This window comes from Cynoglossus semilaevis, chromosome Z (genome assembly GCF_000523025.1).
Source record: "Cynoglossus semilaevis isolate Cse_v1.0 chromosome Z, Cse_v1.0, whole genome shotgun sequence".
NCBI classification, from domain to species: Eukaryota; Metazoa; Chordata; class Actinopteri; order Pleuronectiformes; family Cynoglossidae; genus Cynoglossus; species Cynoglossus semilaevis.
In genome coordinates, this window is record NC_024328.1 from 17,760,186 (window position 1) to 17,782,247 (window position 22,062).

General features: G+C 40.2%; 1 protein-coding gene across 1 annotated transcript; it reads right to left on the reverse strand.

The window, feature by feature from the left end:
- Positions 1 to 1,542: 1,542 nt before the first annotated feature.
- On the reverse strand, positions 1,543 to 21,579 carry epg5 (ectopic P-granules autophagy protein 5 homolog (C. elegans)). The gene is made up of 45 exons (XM_008336712.3): positions 21,526 to 21,579; positions 20,411 to 21,070; positions 19,894 to 20,151; positions 19,151 to 19,349; positions 18,917 to 19,053; positions 18,718 to 18,825; positions 18,543 to 18,616; positions 18,201 to 18,309; positions 17,415 to 17,529; positions 17,185 to 17,335; positions 16,933 to 17,094; positions 16,685 to 16,842; positions 16,428 to 16,579; positions 15,613 to 15,753; positions 15,326 to 15,487; positions 14,546 to 14,668; positions 14,194 to 14,456; positions 13,958 to 14,098; positions 13,711 to 13,855; positions 13,324 to 13,521; positions 12,476 to 12,583; positions 12,267 to 12,389; positions 12,010 to 12,176; positions 11,648 to 11,881; positions 11,403 to 11,526; positions 11,151 to 11,295; positions 10,878 to 11,049; positions 10,567 to 10,729; positions 10,319 to 10,461; positions 10,032 to 10,188; positions 9,626 to 9,820; positions 9,312 to 9,525; positions 8,562 to 8,749; positions 8,264 to 8,471; positions 8,048 to 8,123; positions 7,391 to 7,494; positions 7,122 to 7,297; positions 6,530 to 6,745; positions 6,169 to 6,378; positions 5,281 to 5,425; positions 4,916 to 5,158; positions 3,665 to 3,878; positions 3,337 to 3,555; positions 2,638 to 2,752; positions 1,543 to 2,533 (listed from the first exon to the last, which is right to left on the reverse strand). The coding sequence occupies exons 1-45, from the start codon at positions 21,577 to 21,579 to the stop codon at positions 2,351 to 2,353; spliced, it is 7,752 nt and encodes a 2,583-aa protein (XP_008334934.1). The 3' UTR covers positions 1,543 to 2,350.
- Positions 21,580 to 22,062: the final 483 nt, after the last annotated feature.

Below are 22,062 nucleotides of genomic sequence, written 5' to 3' on the forward strand. Positions count from 1 at the left end.
TCCTTTCTTCTCAGAGCCTTAAATTCCTCTATCCTCCCCCTTCTCTTTCACGTCTACTCTTCCGGTAACCATAGAGACCACTGTAGCCTGAAGAGAGGCAGACAGTCTTGGTAGAGTCAAATGAGGACACTGGATGTACACACACACAGAGAGACTCACTAACAAAAAGAGACAGACCAGCTGAACACTGGTCAGCTGAGGATGTGCAGAGAACAATAGGATGGAGATGCTGACCAATTCACTTCTATCACATTTTGATTGTGTAGGAGTATGCAGATATACTAGTATGTATATTGGTGTTTTCATCTGCAGCTCTTGGAAAGTTATTGTGTGTAACTTTCGTATCATAAAATTAAACTTCAAGGTCACCAGCTGACCTTAAGTGATTTAGGGAAAAGGTGTTGTGTTGTGACTGTGACTAAAGTACAGCTGTGTAGATCAGGTATACTGTCTGTTTTACTACCAGCTGATGGCTGTATAAATACGGTAATGGTCCACAGCAAACTGATCAAGGGTATGAGTGTAAATTAAAACAGATATTTGTCTATATATGTGACCCTGTGATGGACGGTTGAACTGCAAGTTTCTGTGTATAAGGTCCCTAAGGTGTCATTGCAGTGTGTTCAGATGAAGCTCTATGTTCAAAATATTACAATAATATTATATATATACTATATATATTATTACATTACCTTGTGACCCAACATGACTAGACAGGATTGATATATACATATATATTTTTTAAATATCTGGTCTCAGACACTGGTTTCTCTGCACGGAACAGAGCTGTCTCTCTTCTCGTCAGCTCCCTCAGCCCCCACCATACAGCATCTCAACAGACCCATCTCTGATCACTGAATCATATAAAAAGAAATGCTGCTGACATTAACAGTCTCCAAATAACACAGGCAATAAGACGAGCTTCAAGCCTTTGAGGCTCTTCTACAGCTACAGCAGCAGCAGCAGCGGAGGCATTATTATCAAGATAGCACAGAGCACCAGAGGAGGTAAAATGACAAGATTAATTAAAAAAGGGAAATCAGCCCAGAATGTAGTGGTACAAAATGTCTGACAAATCTTTGCTCCTCAAATACCCACTGCTTTAACACTATAACACTCCTGCTCTTTTAGTAGTAAAAGCTGTCTTACTAATAAATATTGGACCACAAAAATACCCTATAGGGAAGCAATATGCTAAAGTATAGTATAAACCAGGGGCTCATGGGCTAAAGTGAGGTCCAGAATTTGAATGGCCGGTTGGGTATTGGTTGGATGTAGACTGCTTGGTGAAATACTTTGAATGAAATTTACAAGAATAAACTTTCATATTTAATTTGGCACAATTTATCTGCCACAGTCTCTACTGTGGCAGGATTAACAGTCTCTACCATACCTTTGTACTTTGTGTGTTTGGTGGGCCGTATCTTGGCCCACAGGCCATAGTTTGCCCAGGTCTGGTTTAAGCAGTATTTAGTGAAGATTCTTGTGTGTGTGTGTGTATGTGTGTGTGTAAGTGTAAACAGACAGGAACGACACAACCAGTGGTCATGGTCATGGTTTATGAAGCTAAACAAATAAAACTATCTCTTTGGCAGACATGAGCAAAGCATCATAATTGGACATTAAAGTAATACTGGCAGATGTGTAATTATCATGATCACTTTGTGGAGGCAGCGATTGTTTTTTCTGTAAATTTACAGTACCAAAGGGTGGGAAATTTCAGGTCAAAGTGTGATTTTGACTTAGAATTAACAGCAAATCCTCAGGTCGGATATTGACGTCACCTTCTGCCCTTCTATACTCCAGTTCCTTCATGTTAAATGCGTCCTTTGACTTCTTACCCATTTGATTCATAGACAGATGTCAAATTAACACACAGACACCAGAGTTGAGCCCTGATCCAATGATTATACCAGGATAAATAGATGTATCACTGAAATTGTCGACAGAATTGACAGATTTGAGAAAAATCTGGCACTTAAAAAAAAAAAAAAAAGCAACAGAGGAATAACGCATGACAGGAAAGATATGTGTATCACAGTTTAGCATTTCATTTAACACATCATTTCTTACCCTTCTAATTCGATCGGCAATGCTTCATTGTTCATTGGGCAGAAGATTATGGTCATTAATATCATTACTTTTTATAAAGGCATAACCAGCTTTGATGAAAAGTCTTCTTTTTCTTTCTAAGAATTTTTAAAAGTAACTCAGTAAAAGTGCAACTACTTGGAAACTCTTGTGCTCCGGGAGGGTTCATCTGTAGTCAGCAGACTGTTATGGTCAGCGTATTTTCCACAGGGAGCTTACATCCCCTCAGCCTGCAGCATGTGCTGCAGGTCAGGTTCAGTTAACGGATAATGTTCAGATATCTTAGGTCAGGATACAGGAGGTTGGCAAGCAGGGACAAAAATCGTGGTGCGTCTTTAAGGCAGTGTCCTGGGGAACGGATGAACTGGACAACCTTTTTCACAGGGTTCTGAAACTCTGCGTAATGCTTGTTGCTAGGCAGGGTCTCTAAAGTCCCTAAGGCCTTAATTAAGAGAAAAATAGAACATAGCAGAGACGTTAGTTGGAATGGTTGATTACACACAAAGGAAGAATAAAACACAATCATTTTGTCTTTGTATTTCATACTTGTTGGGCTTTCACAGAGAGCTGCAGCTCAGTGGTGGGCTGAAGTCGAACCTCGGTTTCTGATTGCACCTGGACTGAGAGGAAGGTTGCCAGACTTCGAACCAAGACCCTGAATCTTTACAACAGTAAAGTGGGGGAAACAGCAGTAGTTGCAGGTCAGCTAACATGTTGTCAGTGTTTTTATTCCCTCTTCTTCCTCCCTCAGTGACTTTATACTGTTTTTTTTTACCAATACATGGTGATCCTGGAGGAGAGCACTACTGCCCTGCGGACATCTAGCTGCTAATTGGGTAAAGTACAGCTGTACACTGTAACAGCTTCATTTATAAATAACTAAGCCTGAAGTAAACCATGACCTGGGCAGATCCAATACACAGAAGCACATAAAACACGGTTGGTATAATAAAGAGCATTGTTAAAGTGCTAGTAGTTACTGGTTGGTAATTATTATTTCTAAAATGACATTCTTTATATTAATTACACCAGACAAATATTTAACTATATGTATTACACAGCTGTATGTAGGTTTTGTTTAAGTTACTACCATTTCCTGCCTCTCTTCCCTTTCTGCACATACAAAACATGTTCTAGCTCTTTCCCCTTCAAACCAGGTTACCAGGGATAGTTGTAAAAAGTCTAACACTACATGAACCTGTTCACTTTATTTTTTAATTACTGATAAAATGCAGGTAAACCTACTGATTTGAAACAGGAGATCTCTTTCCCAGGCCTATTGCGGCCAGCAGCCCAGAGTTGACTCGTTCTTCTCCCAGCTGGAGGAGCCTGGTCTGCAGCTTCATCAGATTCATGATGACTCCTGACACTTCACTGAGGCCTGCTTGGGGCTGGAGTTGCTCCACTGACAGGTTCAGAGATTTGTGCCACCAGAGTAAGAGCTTAGCTTCATCACATGGACCACTGCACAAAGGAGACACATCGCAGCAAAGACGGTTGTTAGCAATTACGAAAAGAAAAACCCAAAACAAAACAGCATGAAGGGTTAATTTGTGTGGGTGGGTTCTCAAACCTGGGAGAAACCTGACTGGTCCATGTGTTAATCAGAGACAGCGTCCTCCTCTCATTGGCTGCTGTGTATTCACTGTTGAGGCGTTGTAAAATGAAGGCATAGAGTGTCAGGAAGCTGCCTCCAGATTGGCTCTCGGAGATGAAGTCATCCACTGTGAGTTCAGGCACCTGCAGAGATGCCAACACTGGACCCCAACCAACAGACTCCTCCTCAGCTGAACAGTAAACACAGAGGAGGGAGAGTGAGGAGATCCTGATATCACACAAGTTATTTTAAAAAGAAGATCATATTTTCATAGACTGTAAACATTCAATTTTTAAGATAGAATGAAGGATATTATTTAAAGCATGGTGTTGATGTGTTAGTTAGTTTGTGACACAATCCTATCATTGCATCGATAAGCACTTAACACAATCACAACAAACAATTAATTAAACAATTTTGGAAATTTTATTTAGCGCAAACAGAATTGTATAAAAACAGAATTTTATCATTCTTTATGAAACATCACTTTTCTTTCATTTGCAAAATTCAATTTAAAAAGACTTTAAACTTTACAATAATTAAAATATTCAATTTTGCTTTCATTGATTAAATATTTAGAACTAAAGGATTATCTACTTTAGTGTCTGTATGTCTGCTGCAGTGTTATGATTGATAATTCTGACCAGACGACCTGAAGAATGTTTTACAAAAAAAAAAAAGAAGAGGAGATTCTTTTAAAGACTTGCTGATCCTGCAATCTAATACTTCATAACAGCTTTTCACTACAACCAGCTGCACTGGTTGGCCAGTGTTATGTTTTCCTAGTGTACTAGTTCACCGTCTTACTTTTCTTCTAGGCATTTTATTTTAAAAAGTCAACAATGTCACTGTTTGGAGGTACGTATGTGTGCAAGAATTTTTCAGAGTAGAGGATACAGAGAACAGGGAGAGATTGAAATCAATGAATCGCTGTGGCAACCCCTGAAAAAAAGCCAAAGCACAAAGCCAAAAGAAAAAGAAGAAAGCTAAATTAGAGTATCGGTATCGGTACTCGGTGTCAGCAAGCACACAAATGAAAATTCTTATAAATGTGTCAGTTTGCAAGGAACTTCATGACAACTCCAGTTTGGGCACAGTGTTAAATTGCCAAGTTGAAAGTTGAAACAGAGCTTGTACAGAGCCAGACTATATCAACCAATCAACTGTGATATAACATGGCAGCAGAAAACCTCCAAAATCAACCACACAAATGGTATCCATCCATACCGTGGTTAAAGTAGGCTGTGATGCACGCCTCCATGATGCGAGTCATGTGTCGTACTGATGCCAGGCAACGAGTGCAGGCTGTGAGTAGAGGCAGAATGGGAAAGCCCCTCCCCTTCTTGTCCAGCCAGGTGATAACACGAGCAGCAAGAGCTTCGCCGGACGAGATGCCAACTCTGTTCAACAAAGCCAGAGTGTCGCTGAAGAGACGGCACAAGGCCATGTGTCGCTGCTCCAAACCTGTCTCTGTGGAGGAAACATTTTTATTTTGTTATTATAGGAGCATGGTGCAATGCTAGAGAACAGCAGTTACAGCAACATTTAGTTGTCAATGTCAACTATGTGTAACAGAGAGAGTCATATCTAACCTGGGGGGTTGAATGTGACAATATTCTCCAAAAGTGTCTCCAGCTGAGACTCCAGACTGCTGAGGCTGATTCCTCCTCCCTGCTCCAGAGTCACTAAGGACTGCACACACCAGCAGACGTACGCCCCTGCCTTCAGTGTCTCCTCCTGACACACAGAGGAAAATGTGTTAATACCACACATGGAAAACATTCACATGTGTTAATCTGTTTTCTGTCTATAACCACAAATCACAGACTTTTAAAGCTAGGCCAAATAATCAAACACTGGGCAGTAAAATCAGACTGGAGGTGAACGATGTCAGCTTTTACAAGAAATCTATTCTAAAAATCTAAGAAATCTATCTATATAATTTTCTAACAGAAAAACAATATGTTTTCCAAAAAAGAAAACATTACTGCCTGGTTAAACTTTGCAAAACACTTACATCAGCTCTTCGTGAGACTAATGCTAGAGTTTTATCCTGAATTCTAGAGGTGGGATGTTGCAGACAAACTAAAATACTAACCCTAACCCTAACCCTAAAATACATAATAAATACACATACACAAGAAAACACTCAACATTCTGAGACACGGTGGAAAAGCATCATCCTTGGGAGTGATTTTATTTTAATTTGGGGTTTTGGTCCAGTTTAAAGGCCATTTATTAATTACCAACATTAATAAATACCAGTCTACAGTATTTTCCACACAAACCCAGAATGTGTTTAGAGGAAGGTTAAGATAAGAAGAACTCTTGAGTTACTTTGAGGACGTAGCTACTAAATAACAACTCATAGAAATTCATTGAGAAGAAAAAAAAAAGAAAAAAAAAAGCTCATTGAAAAACCCTTTAGCCAATATACACCAAAGTACTGTAATAATATTAAAGGGTGATTTGTCGCTCACCATGTGAGGGTCTTCATTAGAACTGAGCTGAAGCCCTGCACCACCACGCAACAATTTTAGCAGCAGCTGAGGGGCAGAATCTGTGCTGAGTAGCAAAGATGGAGTGTAGTGGGTGCCGACATATCCCAGAATGCCTTGGTATGAGGAGAGGTCCAGTTGATGCCAGGGCAGAGAGGTGGACTGCACCAACAGACTAAGCAAAGGAGATTCCTGTGGATGAAAAGGAGAATGAGACTATGGAAGAAGTAATTAGTGGAAGTAAACACAGAGGAAGAATTACGGAAGTAACAAAAGTAATAGAAGACAAAGTAGATCAAAATCATTTCTCAGATTAATCGAAAAGTAACACTATGAAGGTCACCTGTTGACTGAGGAGCTGCTCCTCCTTGGCCAGAAAGACCAACATGTAGAGCAGATAGACAAGCATGGTGTGGGAGTCCTTCTGGGTGCCCAGAGCAGGATATGCAGCAGATGCTGAAGGTGTCTGTAAGCTGTCACTCATAACACTGACCCAGTTCACTTCACATAACACTCCACCCATAAACAGGAAGCAGCTCTTGGGACTTCCTCTCTCCACCTGAGGGCAGAATAAAGTGTATGAACAAGCAAAAAAAAAATTACCTTAGGTTACAATCTTACAAAAATTATAGTGACAAGAAACATGTTCCAAAGCCTCAATTATTTTGAATGATTTTCATAAAAGTTTGGTTAAAATTGTTAAAAAATGTATTTCAATGAGTTTGAACAGAGTAGTCTTTTCATAGGTCTGAACAGACAGACCCACATGTGTTGTATTTCTAACAGCTTGGTCTTCGGACTTTAATTACATCAAGCTATTCTAATAATAGCGGCCAGAGCTGAGGACTGAGGTCTCACATTAACATGAACAAAGTCCCTTGTGTCCTGCAGATTTAGAACAGGGCTCAAAAGGTCAGAAGTCATTGGTTTCTTACACTGAAGAGCTGCTCCATGAGCTGAGTGTCAGGGTGCAGGAATCTCCAGGGCAGGCTCCGGAACTGAGTGTGGTAAAGGTAGAGAAGGTATTCGGGCGTGCGTGGCGAGGTGCAGCTCTGGCAGTACTGCATCATACACAACCACAACGCTCCTCTTTGACTAGGCAGCAAACGATCTGTTGATGTAGCAGCACACACAACAACAACAAGGAGGATAACTGATTTTAACCTGCTGGTGTAAAGATACTCATCACTTTCTGTGGACCAACCTCTGAATTTGTGATGCAGGCTGTCAGTCAGCTGAGTATACAGTCCAACCAGAGGCGCTGCTGCTGTCGCATCAGTTTCCAGCCAAGGGTAACACTTCAGACTTCTAAGAATGATAAGAATCAGAAGAACAACTTAACTGTCATTGTACATACAGTCACCAACTCTGCGACTGCATCATAAGCCTAACTTTATATACGGGAACAACTAATTTCTAATGTAGAGTCCTTTTAACATGAATATTATACAAGATATTGTAGTATTTTGCCTGTTAAATCTTTAGAAAACGTTTTATTTCTTCCATGGAATAACATGGAAACATCTACTTACGTATTTGTGTCACTAAATACAAGTACAGACTCTTTGTAAAGACAGAGGAAAAATGAGGGAATATATTTGAGCTAGTGTGAAACACTGAAATGCATTTCACATATTAACATGCTAACACAATTGGCCACTAACATAACATCTACACAGGCAAGAACATTTCCTCTTCACCTGTAGAAGAAACTATGACTACATGTTACAAAAATCAAACTTGATTCTTTGATTTCTGGAGCCTCTTTCATCTGAGCTAACATCTGCTTCACATCTGCCTTTCTCACAACACTTCTGATCTGTCCAAACTGATATGTGGGTCCAGGTTGTGCAACACTTACCCTCCCTCATCTGTGTCCACAGGAAAAATCCAAGGTTTAAATAACTTCACAATCGTACAGTACAGCTCCTGCAGAACTGCAGAAGAAAAAAAACCCCAGAGATTTGGCCTTCATATTATAACAACTCACCATAAAGGAACAGACTCAAAACTGAAGGTTTCGACTTCCCTACAAGGGAAAACTACTTCTGTCGTTTGCTGACATTTAGTTGGTTACCTTTGATTGTTTTGCTGCTTCCCACTGGTTCTCTAGCACAGCTGCTGAGCTGCACATTGATGAGTGATGTGACCAAATGATCCCAGAGGGAAACAACCTCACTGACGTAGGGAGTCCAGGCAGAGAAGAGGCCAAAGCTGCGGAGGTCCTGCTTACTGAGACGACTCCGCAGAAAATATTCGCTCAGCCAGTTAACAGTCTCATCCATCTGTTTAGAACCAATAAAATAGTGTTTCTGGTTTAGTTATGATGATTTAAGTAAAACGTGTTATTCCTACAGGTGGTCAGCTTTTGGTACCTGCTGGGGTGAGAGGCTAATGGAAGATCTGAAGGGAGAACTTTGGGCTGCAACAGCTCGTCCAGGAGATTCAGTTGAGCCAAGGGTTAATTCGGTTTTACTCTTTGTGCTACAGGTTGGAGGTAAACAGCCCAGAACTCGAAGAGTCACCTTCCAACATTCAGGACTCAGTAACTGATTTGATGAACCTGGTGGCAATAAAAATGACTTCAGTTTGTTCAAGAACATATAAAACAGTTACAATTATTAGATACTTAGAATATACTATATATATATATATATATATATCTAATATATATATATAGTATCTTTATTCTGGTATATAAACATCTTATAAAATACAGATTTGTTTCATATCACTGATTTAATTTCTGTGGCTGTGATGGTGAATGGTGATAAATGAGTCACTATTATGTAGACAGCTGTGCAGATTGAATGCATTGTTCTGCTCACTCTAATGACATAAATTACATACTCAAGTCTTTTGTTGGTGGGGAAATGAGTGGGAGGAATTTGCTAAAGAGGATGAATGTATTTCACTTGAAAATGGACTGAGAAGACTCTTCAACCGTGTGCTTTGAAAGACAACAAGTCACATGAGAGGCATCACAAGAATGCTGTTTAATGTGACAGTAATGGTATGCTGCATGTTTTTTTTCTTCTTCAACACTTGTCCACAGCATGTGTTTACATTATTGGCTTTTGTAATTGTTTTTTGAAACTAGCATGTATGCACAGATTCACACTTACTGGTCATGAGGAGACGCAGACAGTCACTGTAGTGGTCGGGGAAATGGTGGCGTAACAGCGATGTCCAGTGTTTGGTAAAGAGGTGAAAAGGTGTGAGAAAGTCAGGGTCAGGGTCTCGGCCGCAGACACACAGAGCTCCGTGGACCAACTCCAGCAAACGGGTTCTCTCTGAAAATATGGGCTGGGCTTCATTCAGCCACTGAGGCAAATCAAACTGCAAGAAGAAAAAAGGTGAAAAGTAGTTTGGTGTAACTGAGCTCACCTGGACAGTACAGTAAAATATTTTTTATTGTGATACATTTTTTTAAAGTGACCTTTGTGAGAAGCATGAAAATGACATCAGCACTGTCGAGATGCAATGATGACACCACATCTTGGTAGAGAGAGACAAGCTGTTTTGGAGCAGAATTAGGAGTGAAGAAAGGAGATATCAGAGGACAAAGACGCCGCTGCTCCAGGATGGTCTTCAAGACACGACCACACTCCTCTGCATTTCCCTGGATAAACACCTGCGATGGAAACACAACTGGAATCATGTAGAAACCTGCTTCTTTACTGCTGACATTATGGGTGACAATCCAAATATATTAAACACAGACCAACATTTATCTACATGTAGAACTTATTTGTGATTTCATACTCACCAGAAAATCAATGTTAATTGATAATTTAAAAAAATCATTATTTTCAGACATATGAAGATCAACTGTGTATTCTCACCTGTCCCAGAATCTCAACACAAGACGAGAGGTACTGGCGTGTGGACGGATGTCGCAGTGTGTCCTCACACACAAAGGAAACCACCTGGTAGAAGGCGGAGACGCCCACATGTTGCACTGCGGGAGATTTTTGGGCCTTGCACATGTTCACCAGGGCCCTGGACACAAAAGTAAAGTCCATGTTGAATTTTAATATTAAACTTATTTTCTTCCACATATTCCACATATAGCCTTACGTATGTTAAACCTTGTTGAATTTTCATTTGTTTTTAAAAATTTTATACTCACGTAATAAAGTTTTCAGTGTGGACTGCAGCCTGGGCCAGGGTTTGAGGAGGAGCAGCCATGGAATCTGTTTGGAGTTTTTTGATGTCTCTGCGCACTGACGTGATCTGAGTCTGCATGGCCTCCTGTCTCTGGACACGCTCACACTGTGAATGTAGTGAAAGACAGACATTAAATAACAAACCACAGCCAGCAGACTTCACAGATCTAAATATTATAAGGTGAACCATATGCAGCCTAAGAATTAGTACCGTGACAGTCATGTGTGCAGGTCCCTGGCACGGCTGCCCTCCCTTCCCTTTACACTCTAAATCCATTGTGACCTGCTCTGATTTGTTTTTATACAGTAGAGGAAGACTCTCCAAGAGTTCCTGCTCCATTGCCACCTGCTGGGCTTCACGTGCGACTGCAACCCTAAACAACAAAGCAAAGTTTTTCCCTTTGTCAGTATGTGGTTTTGCATATAACTTATAATAGACTGCACATACAGTACACATAAGTAATATAATTATTCCTCTATGTGCATGTGGTATATTTTCATTAATGTGTGCTGTCCATGTACCGTGCTTGGTCCTGTAGGATACTGAGGTCCTGTTGTAGCAGCTCAGTAGCCGCTTTAGAATCAGTGAAGCAGTTTGTTGGAATGTCTGCCACAGGTGCTTTGTACTGCTGCAGCTCTGGAGGTGGACAAGGAGTCGGATGCTTCTCCAGATTTGATAGGATACGCTTCTTTGCTGCACACACAACACATCGGAAATTGACTAAAACCACAGAAAAAACAAAAGCCTTTGCAAGCTGAAGTAAGTTAAAATTTGTTTTTTATTGTTTTTTTTACCATTGTTTGGGTTGGTGTAATCAGTGAAGCCAGGGTTTGGAGTCTGTAGAAAGACTGGCTCACTCTGCACCTTCTCCCACAGAGACAAAACTTCCTTTTCATCATACTGCAAACGTTCATGGTCCAAATATTCTACCCACAGTTCCTGCAGCAGAGCATGGCAGCACAAGTGACAATGTATACCCAATCTCTCCCCAATGGGAGTTTATGTACCATTTAATAATAAAAAAAAGCACAACAACAAAGACTCACCTGATGTCGCTGCATAACTTGTGCCAGTCTGTGTGGTTCATATTGTGGAGGAAGAGATGGAAGGTAAACTTCCTGTTTCTGCAGCGTCTCATCATCCAGCCACAGAGCAAACACACCAAACAACCTGCAGACAACCAATCATCTGTCATTAGGAAACATGCAAACAAACTGCTGTCTGGTTCCAACTGCCATCAGGAACAGGAAGAAGTACCTTAAAACCTAAACACTACACATCACAGACCTACCTGACCATTTCTGTGTGTAGTTGTGGAGAGGTGAGGTACAGGCGAGGATTGTCAGAAGTTTCATCACTTCTACTTTCTGATGAGGGGGTGTTTGGTAGGGGCACTCTGAGGGCCTGGCTGGCAGCGTGGTGAAAATCTGACACCTCCTGTATCCTGTGTCTCAGATCTTTGAGTAAAGTGGCCTGAGATGAAGTCTGGAAAAACCTGCGCCCTATACATCCGCCTGCAGCAAGCCTAGTGGGCGACATTCATAAACAGACCACTCTGGTGAACATCCAGTTTTAAAAGGCCGACCACATAAATTGTTCCCATTTTCCGGAATTCAGGTGACAATTTTAGTGATGGTTCTGTGAGCATCTTACCCATACTCAGGCCCAGGCTGTCTCAGGTAGAGCTGCAGGAACTTCTGCCAGACCAGAGGAAGAAGCGGGTGATCAGGGGGTGTGGCTAAAGCTTGACATGCCCAGCGATATACCTGCAGCCGCTGAAGAGATGGAGCTACTGGCAACTTTAGCCTTTGCTGCGCTTTCTGTTTCAGACAGAGAAACTATGTCAAAACACTGCTCTCTTATAATACCTGAAATTGCAAAATGGTGTGTAAATGTGCATATTCATTCACCTTCAGGGCTTGTTCTGGGGACATATTTGGCTCAGACAGCAGTTCAAGTTCAACACAGCGTCTCAGCTGAGAGTCCTCCTCAAACACACCCTCCATGTTTAACACCAGCCAAGCAAACCAAATCTACAAAGACAGACAGAAAAATTAGATCTGTGCTGATGCACTGGTAAAACAGGAATTATGTTAAAACAGTATTTTGATTCACTTGCCTCTTCATTCAGTGATTGGCTATCTACAAAGGAAGGTGTGACATTTCCAGAGATCCAGCCAACCAGAGAGGAGAGTAGACCCTGGTTCCCATGGTAACCCAGGGCATTCTGTGTCAATAAATAAAAAATAAGAGCATTATCACAATGAACATTTTTCAACAATAATACAACCTTAGGCTCTCACAGTTGTTTTTTTGCTTAAGATTATTTGAATTACAGTAGTCCCTCGCTATTTCGCGATTCATCTTTTGCAGATTCAGGACTTTTTAAAACTGTGTATATAAAATATATTGTATCCCGGATTTGGATCTGCAAGAGATATCACAGGAATGGGATGACGATATGGTTCAATCGATCCAATTTTGCAACAAAATCGACAACGTCACGACTGTCTACAAGCTACTCTTCAACTGGAAAATGAAGCAGTGGAAGCAATAGTTAATCACAATGTTTGGCAGCCTCGCAAAAAAGAGCCAGTTCCTGCTACTACTACGGATACACCTTCGGAAATCATGGAACCTTCTGAAGAGACGTAAAATCAATCATCGGCTGCGCAGTAAAAGTCATCATCACCTTCCTCATCATCATTTTACTGCGCATAAATATGGTGTCACTACTTCGCGGAAATTCAGTTCTCGTGGCAGGCCTTGGAACCTATCTACCGCGATAAACGAGGGACCACTGTATAGCTAAATTTGGTGAATTCAGTTACTGAGCCTTATTAATGCTTAATTCCCTTTTTGTGGGACTTTAAACTCATGACACTGTCATATTAACTCCTTATTATATTACATCATTTACAGAAAAGCTACGAGACTGGAAAAAAAACTTAAATATGCAAACCTCACCTTATGCAGTTGGTACAGGAGTTTCTGCACACATTCCTCCTGGTGATATGTAAAGGCAGTGCAGCAAATCTGATCCATGAGAAATAAAACTGTTTTGTCTCTGTACCACAAGTTCTGTTGAGTCAGAATTCCCACCCAAAACTCCAACACTGCTGCTGCTCCGACACGACTTGGCTGGGAACTTTCTATGATATGGCTCTGAAAATAAAGTAACAAAAACGTAAGCGTAAAAAAAGAAAGAGCAACTGGTGGTAACAGGAGTAAAAGCTCATCTTGGTAGTAACTAAAATTGTAATCTTCCACATTTCTTTTGAAATTTGACAGAATATCAAATAATGACAGAAGGCCTGACGTAAGAATGTATTATAAACAACCATGGTGACACACCTGTATGACACTGTTTAGGAGTCGGACATTGTCTCCATAGGTTGTTCCTGTCAGGAGTGGTGCCACCCGGTGGGTGACCTGCTGTGTTACACCTTGAGGACAGACACTGTCATACTGCAAGAACAGCTGCACACAACTGACAAACCTGCCAACAACAGACAGATGGCGATACATTTATGTGTTTGTCATCGTTAATGTCTTACTTTTTAAAAATAAACATCCACAGCTGGTTTTATTGTTTTCTTACTGAGGGTTGTTGAGCAGGTAATAACTGAGAGGGTAAGTCGGTGGCAACACATTGTCTAAAAGATGCACAGCAGCTTTTAGATGGTGAGATTGGATCAGACTCTTTAACAAGACGATTCCATCAGTGCAGAACTTTTCCAGGCTATAAACCAAACAAAATAAAAAATGACATAGGACTTGTTTCATGTGCACCAGGAAAATACTCTGTAAATGCTAAACCCACATCTGAATACAGACCTGTGTCCTACTGATGTCATTGCAATTGAAAGGTAAGAGCCTATTGGGATGCCCGCTTTTACAGCTCTGAGGACAGAGTGCATGCTGGGAGTGTGTGTCAGCTCTGGAGGTGGGTTGGAAGCCAAAGCAGGAACGAACCAGGCTCCTTTAGGTCTCTGAGAATTTCCATGGAGCTTTAGTCGAAGCAGCAGCTGCCACGCCCACTGACTGAAGGAGGCTTCAGGAGAGACACCCAAACGAAGGAGACTGGCAAGATAGGATACCTGAGGGAAGAAACAGGAAGTGGTGTTGTTCTACGCTTCCAAAACTGAGTCACATTGTAGTACAAACTGTTCATGTGCAGTTGTGTGACCTGTTTTATTCCCTCTGATATGAGGCCACTGTAGGTTTTGTCAGTGAGGTATTTCTGATAGGCTTCAGCCACCAGCAGAGCCACTTCACTGTGTAGAGACGAAGGCAGGGCCAAGGAGCCATTCTACAAAAATAAAGAGATGTAGTGTTTTCACACTTGTACTTTACTGCTTTTGGTTGAGCTAATGTGATTACTGGAGTTGACTGATCAGTCTGCTCAATGGGTCTTACATTTAAGTTCATTTAAGAACAGTACACTTAAAGAGTTTATGCATATATCAAATTACATTTTATTATAATTTTTGAGAACCAGATGACTTATGATTATACAAACATATTTACCATGCAAATAATGCAATGTTTTATTACCTAATAATGCAAATTAGTAGAAAGATTTATCTGAAGTATGGGATACCAATCATTTACTAGTTTCACGTAAGATACATAAATATAACTTTAAATAACATGTTATGACGACTCAATAAATACTTTATTAGTCATCAACTGTGATAAAGTAGTAATTTTGACTGAAATTAAAAAACAGAACCAAAATGTAACATCTACTTGTTTGTGTCGGTCCAACAAATAAACAAAAAAATTTAGGGCATTGCTACATACCAAGAATACTGGGATGAAAAGCCAAAAGAAGCAGCTTAACATTTTTTAGTTCATGGATTCATTAAAATTAATTGTGAGTGCAAATCGACACACAGATACTTAATCATAAACTGACATGAAAATACACATTCCCTTCTGCTCATTTCGCTACTTCTGTGATTACCTGTGTGTAGCCCCAGTTCAGTCCCTCTAGAATAACACAGGCCAGTCGGTTCTCCACTGCAGACAGAGGGTACTGGAGCAGCCAGGCTCCGATTAGACAGATTTCCTCTGACTGTGGCTTCCACAGACTCAGAGGCAGCTCTTTACACAAGTACAGAGCCACCTAACAGAAAAAAACAAAACAATCATGACTCCCTGATTGGACAATAAAATGTTTTTCTAATAACAAAAGTACTTTAAACTACAGGTAGTTTATTTTATAATGGGATTTACAACAATAATACTAACCATTCCTACAGTTTGTATGGTCTCTCTTAGTCGATTCAGGAGCACAGAAACTACATAGGGGTGGGCTGTAGCTATGGCAGCAAGTAACTCCCTCCCCACCTTAGAGTATATTTCTCTGGTGGACATGCTGACATAGGACACCTAAGGAGAGCAGGAAAAAACATGTTAAAGGTAACATTACTTCATTAGTCAGGACAGCAGGGAAATAATTGTATTTTAATATTATGCCAATACATTTACTTTTTAAATTTTGTCTCAGTGTTTGGCAGTATTTATTAAAATAATTCTAACATATTTAAGTATGTTATTAATGTTGAATTCAGTTTAGTGTTTGATCAAAATTCGGAATCAGTTAGAAGGAAATACAACTTATTTTGCCTGTATTGTGGCATTTTACACCTTTTCACATTTATTTAAGTGTCTCTTCTAAACATATTTTTATTTAAAGACAAATTCAACTAATTCCAGGCAATAAGACATGTATGTGTATACAGCGCTAATAGTTTCGGTCTCTCATATCTACAAACTGACTGCAGTAAGTGAAACAACCGGTGCCTTGGGTACTTTAGCTCAGTCATTCATTCATTTCTCAGCCACTGATTAAACCTTTTCAGAGGTGCAAGGTTGCTAATTCCAATCTCAGCAGCCATCCAGTCCACATAGAGTTAAATATAAATACAGCCAACTATTCACACTCACATTTATTTACCAGTCAATTTCAAGTAAATGATTAACTTACTTCTGCCTGGATTGGGGAGTAATCGCATTGGGAGAACCCATTAAATTTGAACAAAAACACCTTGTTTTCTCCTTACCTGATAGATCAATAGTGTTATGGTAGTGATGAACACAGGGTCTGTGTGCTGAGTCGGCGTGGCCATGTGTGCCAGGGCAGTGAGGAGGGAGATGCCATCAGAGCTGTTCACCTCACACAGCCACTGTTCAAACCTCTTCTGGTGCTGTGGGTCTGTGACAGAGGGAGTAACAACATTAGGAATAAAACTGTGTGGTTACTGACATAACATGGTTTAGAAAAACAATGTAGTTTAAACTTTGGTCTGTAGACTGGTACCTCTGAGAGTATGAATACAGGACTGCAGGTCTCTGGCAATGCCAAGTGTTTCTGGTTCTTCCGTCTCAGCTCTCTGCATGACATAAAGTACCTTCCAGAGCATAGAGCTGGACAATGTCCCGTAAGGCATCTCAGACATAAACAACCAAATACCCAACCTGTGAGAGAGGAGGAGAGAGAATAAACAACAGGCTATGTGGAGGGAGTCGTCTCAGCTAAATATGGAAATCCTGAGACAATTCCTTCACCTTTTGTTCCTTAGAACATGTAAAACAGCTCTGAGGAAAAGATGATCATACTCCAGCTGCAGTGTGTCAAAAGACAGAGTGTGAACATGAGAACTAGATCTGGCCACACCAGCTCCATTCACGTACTGGGCCCAATGATCGCTGACATAACACAATGTCATCCTGGGGATTTAGAAACACAATCTGATGATTATAAAGTTGTAACTTGACCTACAAAGAGTAAAAATCTTATTTCGGGGGTGTGGGACTGACCTTATGATGTGTCCGATTCGTTTAACCAGTTGTCTGTATCTGGCTCGGTTGTAGGTCTGTAGGCCCAGAGCGAGAATTTCGATGAGGGAGGATGCAAAAGCAAACAAACGCATCATCTTCTGACTGGAGTAGACCTGGGGCTCGTACACTCCTGGAAAGAGAGCAGCTGTCAGTTTGTACCATAACAGATCTAAACAATGTAAAAAAGCACAAAAACGTGGGCTTTTTACCTTGTCTGCTGATGCCCAGCATGTGGGAGTAGAGCTGCTGGAAGGGAAACTGGTTCAGTAAAGAGATCAGATCATCCTCACAGAGAAGCAGCCAGCTGCTCTCTGGATCCTCGTCCTAAACACAGAGAACAAAAGGTCAGGGGTTAGTAGGTAGGATTGTGTTAATTAAATAAATCAAAAAATAAGAATGAAAAGTTAAAGTCATATATTAACATATTTGTATGCGGTAAAAAATGAATAACATTTCAATTTTTTGTGTGACTTTGTCTTAAAAGTATGAGCAGTTTAGAAATAAATATAAAAAACACTTGAGGACAGATCTGTTTTAACGTATTCTCCTGAGAGCATACACTTAGACTGGGGTAGATTTGATGACATAGTGAAAATGTAGGTACAATCACTTTGCAGGTCAGATGATTAAATATCAGATGCAAAAACTTCATTTATACTCAAAACATAAGTCATTTACAATTGTACAAAAACAAACAGTATCTTCAGAAATGTTTCTTCAAAACAAAACATTTCTAAGCAACACATCAGTAAGAGTTATGGTCAAATGCCACTACAGTGATATTTCAATGACCTTGGGTGGCACCTATTCAGCAACACCATCAACTATGACTCACATCACAACCAGAAGATTCTTGTGTCAAAATGAACCTGTGTGTAAGTTCTAACAGCAAAACAGCAAAGATATATTATTGTTTTGAATTGTTTTCTGCATTTTTTCCACACTAATACATTTTTGAGGACACAAATCATTAACTTCACCTCCTTCACACTTACCTCCTCTCCACCTTCATCCACTAGAGTCCAATTTCCAGACCCTGGTTCAGACCCAGAAGAACTCTGGTGATCACATGGTTTCATGTGGCCCAGAAACTCTGCCCGGTGTCTGATTCACAACAAAAGTGTTACTGGTTAGCAGCTTGGTGTTTGGGTACATTACATATTTTTGAACCTCTGCCATTTACTGTATGTCGATCAGTTTGTGTGTCAAATTCTGTTTTATAGCCAAAAACAACATTTTAAATACGATGAAAATCATGACATTACCTATCGAATAGAACCCATAACAGAATCATAAAACGAAGAATAATATGTTCGAAGGATCCAATCTCTAATTACCTGGGCGGTGACATTAAAACAGCCAAAGCTTGCATGAAATGCTCCACTCCAAAAGTGTTTCCCAAAACTTGAATCTGTGTTTAGTAAGATGAAAACGTCAATCATTTTTGGTCAAACTGCTGAATTATCAAATATTCAGCACAACTGAAGACACTTCTTCTGTGTTCAAAATGACCTGAAGAAAAGATGAAGCCCACTTTCCAACCTCCGCAGGACAGCAGAGAAGGTGGCACAGAATATAAAGATGTTCTCCTGATCCTCCAACATGGAGAAGAACAGCCACCTGTGGAGTAGACAGGAGAATTATGACATAAAAACAATGAAAGATGAGGAAAAAAATAATATATATGTATATATACATATATTGGCTTTACCAATCTCTCCAGCCAGTGATGGATGTCTGATTGGAACTGTGTGTCATCCAGGACTCTACGTGTGAAGCTAAATAGAACACTTATGGCTTCTTTCAGAGTTTGGAGAGAACAAGGCTGTGACTGCCTGCCAGAGAAGTCTGAAGGTAAAAATAAATATATTCTGTAGGCATTTACTTATTCCTGTTAATAACGTCCAGTCATACACTTAGCATTTGTGTACTGGTATTTATATACCTTTTAAAAGTTGATAGAGATATGACTCCACCTGCAGCCGTGACAACAGAGCAGTGTATGCATGCAGCGCCACCTTCTGATGGAGCAGCTCACTGCGTGTTTCAAACAGTCGCCTTAGTTCAGCAAGAACACTCTGACAGAAGTCGGCCTGCTGGAAACGATGGTACCCACACACTTTGGACTGGTCTGCACAGACTCCCTGCGTGGAGAGAAATCACAGTTAGGTTGATGTTAGAGCAGAAAAAGATTGTTGATTATTTATTTTATACACAACAAAAACTTTACTTGTTCATGCTCTGAAAGAAACAGATTCAGAGTCCTAAAAAGTGACAAATAAAAATCCATATATAGCACAACATAAAATAAAATCATGCAAACAAGAAATTATACATTTGTTATCTTCAGAATCAAAATGGCAAACAACAGAACAAAACAGGGAAAAAGGAACACTAGGTTGTGCATAAAGACTTATTTGTGGCTCTATATGGTTGGGTGGTCAAATTATTTCTCACACAATAAAATATTTTAAATAATTTCTTATGATGAACATATGGTGAACTGCGGACCGAGAGTTCAATTATTTACCTTTATGAGTACACACATACCTGAATGACGCTTTTTTTTATACCTGCAGAATTATTCAGATTTATTTGTATATGTAGATTATTGTGCTCAAATAATAACTGAAGGCTACCAGATGTTTATTCCATGTTTGATAAATGTGAATTGTTTTAAAACACTACCTGAAGTGTGAGCTGTTCATCTCTGAAGCTCCAAAGACGGTTCTGTGTGCTCTTGCAGTCTGAAGACAGTGTGTGTAGCTGTGTGTGTGACTGGGTAAGCTGTCTACGGCAGCGCCAGTAGTTCTGCAGCAGCTCAGTCAGTTCATGGCTTTCTTGTCGTGCCAAAGCACAAAACTGAGCTTCACACACTTCAACACCATCTAACCAGGATAAACCTCCACCTGGCTCCCAGACACCGAGCTGCTCCAGTGTTAAGGGCTGAAGACAGCGAAAGACAAAGTGAATGAAATTATTCTTTATAATTTGAAATTACGGATTGTTGTTGTAAAATCAGACAAAAAACTACAAGAAATCATAGATAATAAACTGAACATAGTTGTTAATCTGATCTTTATAACCTTCTTTTAAACTTAAATCAATAAAATAACATTTTTATTGAATTTACTCAAGCGCTGTTGTAAAATTTGTTTTCCTCACATTACTCACTGTTATCACTTGCTGTATAATAGAAATGTACCTGCATTTCTGGAGCTGTTTTAGGTAATTCTGGGTAAAGTTTGCTTCTGGAAAGTTCAGCTACAGACTCCAGCCGTTGTGAACCTGGAGGCGAAGACTCCTGCTCAGGTAGTGCCAACACTGCAGGACCTTGAGCACTACTTTTCACACTTGGCATGGTAAGCTGTATCACAGGACCCTCTTCGAGTTTAGGCAGAGATGGATAAAGTGCAGGGGCACTAGCGACATTTGTCATCTCAAACTGAGATGAAATACAAGGTTTATTCCAAGACTGTGTGTCTTTTTCCTGTGCTTTCCCCAACTTTTCAATGTTGTGTGATGCAGCTCTAAGTTTATTTCCCTGTGCTGTTGCACTGCCATCCTCTTCATTTTTCTTTCCTGACCCCCTCAGATGTTCTGTACCTTGTGATGTCTCTGCTGACACACTGGCAGTAGACTGTGACGTATTGGTTAACACAGATTTGGATGAAGACTGTGATAAGGAAGTCTTTGAAGGCTCAGGGGAGATATGTGAGAGCTGTGCCCTGGTCTCAGTGATCTGAACAGGGTCCTTTTGCTCCTCTTGTCCATCATAAGGCAGACTGAGGGGGATGTCAGTAAAGACAGAGGCAGAGAGTGTAGAGAGTTGTTCTTCCTGTGCCTGCTTTGGCTTCCTGACAGACTGAAAATCAGAATTAAACAAATAAAACACAAAAAAGAGACAAAATTCTGAGAATGTTCATCTACATCAATTCTGCTTAATCCTGACAAATGTTAGTTACTGATGATACATGCTCCATTCACAAGTAAATTTGATATAATTTCTTACTTGTGTGACATCCTACATCCACAGAAAAACAAAAAAGGGTCTACAATTTATTTTTAACAGTGATAAACATGCACTCAAAAGTCACAGACAAAAAAATCCTATAGAGATACTTATATGGTAGTAACAGTGTACTACTTGAAATAACACATATACAAAAGAAACACAAACAAATAAAGTTATTTGGGTAAGACATTTTCTGTCGGCTAGTTAAACGACCTAAATATGGAAGTGAAAGACAAACATATTTAAATTTTACTTAAAGTTAAAGGAACTTATAGATGTGGATATATATGTAATATGTTTTTCACCTGAGACTTGGTGCTGCTCTTGGCCTTAGTCTTCTTTGGTCTCACAGCCTCCATCTTTAGGCTCTGCTCACCTCAGATTTCCCCCAACAGCTCAGATCGCATTGACAGAGTGTCGACTGAGGTGTGTCCCGGTTGAAACGGTCAACAGGAAACATACAGTCCTCATGTAGGACGCGTAAACAAAAAGCCACCATTAGCAACACTGTAAAATGTGGTTCACTTTGATAAGCAGCTGATAAACTGAATGCACAGTCAGAAAAAAACACTCTCAGTCGTTGCGGATAAAACACGTGTGGCAGGTTTGTCGAGAAGTGTCGCCGACGTAAACACTGATTACACTATGGGTTAGAGTAAACATTGGTTACGGTTTCGAAAGCAAAACCCGTCACTGAGCATAGACACTCGTCTACCAAAGACGCCCTGTTCAGGCTAAAAGCTAAGCTAACGCCTTACAGCCGTTATCATACCCCGCTTTTTATCATAACAATGTATCCAGCAGCGACTCCTCGGTGTTTCCGAGTCGTTGCTAAAACTGTC

What these genes read in the sequence shown, in the direction of transcription:
- epg5 (XM_008336712.3), bottom strand. Translation starts at nt 21,579, where the DNA reads ATGGAGGCTGTGAGACCAAAGAAGACTAAGGCCAAGAGCAGCACCAAG. An exon ending in TTTTCATGCTTCTCACAAAG is followed by an intron (nt 9,526 to 9,625) that starts GTCACTTTAAAA and finishes TTCTTCTTGCAG; the next exon opens with TTTGATTTGCCTCAGTGGCT. An exon ending in AAGCAGCAAAACAATCAAAG is followed by an intron (nt 8,124 to 8,263) that starts GTAACCAACTAA and finishes TTTCTTCTGCAG; the next exon opens with TTCTGCAGGAGCTGTACTGT.